The sequence below is a fragment of the Gnatocerus cornutus genome, chromosome 4, assembly GCF_029298725.1.
Source record: "Gnatocerus cornutus isolate USDA-ARS CGAHR chromosome 4, icGnaCorn1.1, whole genome shotgun sequence".
Lineage (NCBI taxonomy): Eukaryota > Metazoa > Arthropoda > Insecta > Coleoptera > Tenebrionidae > Gnatocerus > Gnatocerus cornutus.
In genome coordinates this window covers 6,049,277-6,053,649 of record NC_142236.1, presented here as the reverse complement: position 1 = coordinate 6,053,649, position 4,373 = coordinate 6,049,277, and the positions used below count along the sequence as shown (strand labels likewise).

Sequence of the window (4,373 nt, the reverse complement as noted above, 5' to 3'; positions counted from 1 at the left end):
AACAATGCTTGTACAAATAAACCTTTTGACACCAATCTTAGATTAGATATGAAGCGCAAAATAACTGATAAAATTACAAACTGTCTTAAAATTGACAGTGTATAATAAACATTTTGTCAAGCAAAAATTGCAATTACTAATTCGATTAAATTAACATTTCGATGGAATTCATAGAAAAAACAGTAAATATTTAGATTTTAAATTTAGCTTTGTGTACCACGCGCGATCGATACGTGGTGAGCGCGCACAACGTGAAGATGAAGAGACCGACAAACATGCAACTTAAAAAACTCATTCTGTGTTATTATTATGTTATTACTGATTATTTCAATTTTTTTCGAGTCACCTGTTCTAAATGACCTCTTATAGAGGCTTATCAAAAATTCAAGTGTTTTGGAAGAAGCGGAGTAATTAGGATTTGACTACATTTTCATCATACAGAGTAATTTCACAGCTGTATATACAGTTCTAAGGATAACATAGCCTTGAGTGCGATATTAAACCGATTTCAACGATTGTGTGTATTTATTTCAACTGACTCGTCTGTGATGTTTAGTTCTCGCCATGTTTCTCCCGTTGGTGTTCCTTCTACTTTTGACCCGTGCCCAGTGCGCCAATATTCTAGGAGTTTTCGCGTTTCCGTCCATAAGTCACCAGTCTGTTTTCCAACCGATTTGGAGGGAATTGTCTCTGAGAGGCCACAACGTCACTGTGATAACTCCAAACCCTTTGAAAGACCCTAAATTGACGAACCTCACAGAAATTAGTGCACATGATGCCTATGAGCTTCTTGAGAAATACAAAATGCAAGAGCTGATGTCTAAAGATGCCAACCTGTTCAAAAATGGAGCGATGCTTTTGGACCTTTCAGACGCCATTGCTGAAGCTGTGTTCAACAACACGCAATTCAAAAAAATCATCGCTGATCAGAACAGACACTTTGACTTGATTTTGATGGAGTATGGTCATGCTATGGGGTTTAGTCTGATTGAACGATTTCAAGCACCAATGATCGGTATTTCGCCTCTTGGTGCTCTAGGTATGTCTCATGAAGCTATCGGTAATCCGAATCATCCAGTGGTGTTTCCGGACATCATGCTGGGCTACAACAACCGAGATTTGTCTTTATGGCAGAAAATAAAGAGTGTGGCTCAGCAAATCTTGATGCGGTTGTTCCGCGACTATGTTTTATACCCTCGGGCTCAGAAGTTGGCTCAGAAGTACTTTGGTGACAACATTTCTTATATGGGTGATCTTGAAAAGAACCTGAGTATGTTGTTTCTTAATGTCAACCCTTTGATATACCCACCGCGTCCAAATGTTCCTGCAGTGGTCGAGTTAGGTCAAATGCACATTCAACATGTCAAACCCTTGCCTAAAGTAAGCACCAAAAGAAGTACAAGCGTTGTTTTTATCGTATCTTCAGGACCTGAAGATCCTCCTCGATGAAGCAACCGAAGGTGTCATCTACTTCAGTTTGGGCTCCAACGTCAAAAGTTCTCTTCTCGGTGAAGACCTTCGACAAACTATAATCGACGCGCTAAGTGAACTGCCATACAAAGTACTATGGAAGTGGGAGTCTGATCATCTTCCTGGAAAACCATCAAACGTGATTACGAGGAAATGGTTGCCACAACAGGATGTTCTTGGTTAGTTTAGGGACCAAACATTTAGACTGATCTTAATGATATTTTTATAGCACATCCTAACATTCGCGCGTTTGTAACACAAGGAGGTCTCCAATCGATTGAAGAGGCTATCTCTAGAGAGGTACCATTGATTGGAATGCCCATCATGGCCGATCAGCCTTTGAATATACTAAAAATAGTAGATGTTGGTATTGCAGTAGCTGTAGATGTTGCTACAATGACCAAAGACGAACTCAAGAACACTATTATTGAAGTCGCTGAAAACCCAAGTGAGTGTCTATTACAGTGTTGAAACCAAACACAATAATTCTTCCAGGTACAAGAAAAACATTAAAGAAGTTCGAGAGCTGATGTTTGACAAACCAATGACTGGATTGGAAAAAGCGGTCTATTGGTCTGAATATGTCATTAGACACAAAGGTGCCAAGCATTTGAGAAGTCCAACTGCAGATATCTCTTGGTTTGATTATCTACTAGTGGATGTTATATTGACACTTTTGCTAGTTGTTTGGGGAATTTTTTATGTATGCTGCAAACTTTGGAAGATGGTAAAATCGTGCTTTAGATCAAAGACAAAGAAAGACTGAGAAGGTCAAAAATGTAAATGTGTTGATTCCACGAAAATTTTCGTAAACTTGAATTTTCTAAATTTTGGAAAAGAAACTTTGTACGTTGTTAAGAAAAACTAAAAGAAAAGAAAAGTGGAAACAGTGTACCCAAAAAAATTGAATTTTATTTGAAAACCAAGTCTGTAGTGTCATTCTTTGTCTCTCTACTTTCTCCTACTTTGGTTTTGCTATGATATTTTCTAGAATTTCCTTAATTTTATTTATTCTGATGGTGTAATTCCACTTCTTTTTTAACTTTTCCCACCATTTCTTCTGCAATTTTCAGAATAACTTTTTATTTATTTTGCCGACATTTACATATTTTTTCTTCTTTGCTAGTCAAACTGGCGCTTCTCATTCTTCTTGGTAATGTTATCAATGTTACGGTCACAGCGAAAGCTATGATAAAGACAACCGTACGCAGTGAATTATTACTCGTAATTTTTTTCTAAGTGCCATTTGACGGTTATTTAACTAACAAGTTGGGTAATAATGGCGATTCAAAATCACTACGTTCGTGCATTAATAAAAAAAAATATTTACTATTAACAAACGAGTCAGTTACAATATTTCACGAAAAGTAAGAAAAATGGGAATTTGGAATGACGAAGTAGCTCAGAAGTAAACACTTCTGCCTCTTGACCTGGAAGTCGCGGGGTTGATTATGTGGTCGCCAATAGAACATAAAAAATTGTTGATTAATATGTGTCATTTATCAACGATTTTTTATTAAAAATAGCGCATTCATAACTATCATTAATGGATGGAACCCATTCACTGAAATAGAAGTATTGTTGGTTGCCTACCTAAAACTAGAAAAACGTTTCGATTTCATTTCTTAAATTACTGTAGGATTTTCCAAAACGTCCTTTTACAAAAACAATAACAATTGACAATTGGGTTTCATTTGAAGTTGAGAACAGAAAAATTGCGCAGATTCCAGTATCAAATCCTTTCGGCGTCAAAATTTACGCTCATATCCTCAGAATTAGCTGTTTTATCATACCAAAACTGATGAGATATGATGACAGCTTTTTTGACATCGATTGCAGGAACTGATGAGCATAATCAAATAAGGGCTAACTATTTTTAATATTTTTTTCTAATTTGCTGTGGTAACAGAGTTAATTTCGCGTTTGTTTTAAGTGCGTTAATAGAAATTTCAAGATCGGAGGCGTTAATAGCTTTGTTTCCACAAAATTGAAAATTTTGTAAAAAAAAGTTGTCCTTATTTAATAAGGAAGGTGGGAAAATAGCCTAAATACTCGTTTTATCCTTTCTTACGGCACTCGTATTTTAAATCGAATTTTTAATACACATACCATTTTTTAATTCGCTGTTGTAACAGTCTATTTTCGCATTTGTTTCTAGTGCGTTAATTGACCATTTTATGATTGGATGCGTTAATAACTTTGTTACCATAGCAATGTCGGAAAATGTAAAAAAAGTTGAATTTAGTCGGCTAATTGGAAAAAGTAGCATTAAAAACTCGTTTTATGAAACTTAAAAGCACACGTTTTTTCAAGCGCTCGTGCTTACGGCACTCGTGTTTTATAAAACTAGTTTCTTAATATACCATTTCCTAATTTATTGTTAAAACAGCTATTTCCGCATTCATTTTAAGTGCGTTAACTGACCATTTCAGCGTCGGATGCGTTAATAGTTTTGTTACTAAAGAAGGTCGGAAAATTTGCTGAAAAACTTGTATTTAATAAGGAAATTGGGAAAAATAGCATAGAACACACGTTTTATAAAACGTAAAAAGGCACACGCGTCCTTTGTAGCACTCACTATTTTTTAATTTGCTTTTATAACAGTATTTTGAGTGCGTTAATCGGTAGAAATATTTTATAATTAAAGGGTATAAATTCTAAGGGTTTAAGTGCCAATTTTAAAATAATAAAATATTCAAATAAAACAATATGTATGCGGTAGTAATAGCTATTAACTGAAATTGCATATTTATTGTATGAATACAGAAACATTTAGCTATGTATATAGCAAAAGCATTTTGTAAAATTTGAATCATTACTTTACAAAAAAATAATGTGAAATTCTGTAAGAAATAATTTTTGCCACTTAGACCTTTTAGAACCTACACTCTTCAATTGTATTT

At 34.9% G+C, this 4,373-nt stretch overlaps 1 protein-coding gene across 1 annotated transcript; it reads left to right on the top strand.

The window, feature by feature from the left end:
• Nucleotides 1-415: 415 nt before the first annotated feature.
• LOC148176250 (UDP-glucosyltransferase 2-like) lies at nucleotides 416-2,092 on the top strand. The gene is made up of 4 exons (XM_088035178.1): nucleotides 416-1,380; nucleotides 1,427-1,649; nucleotides 1,700-1,918; nucleotides 1,966-2,092. The coding sequence occupies exons 1-4, from the start codon at nucleotides 565-567 to the stop codon at nucleotides 1,998-2,000; spliced, it is 1,293 nt and encodes a 430-aa protein (XP_087891304.1). The 5' UTR covers nucleotides 416-564; the 3' UTR covers nucleotides 2,001-2,092.
• Nucleotides 2,093-4,373: the final 2,281 nt, after the last annotated feature.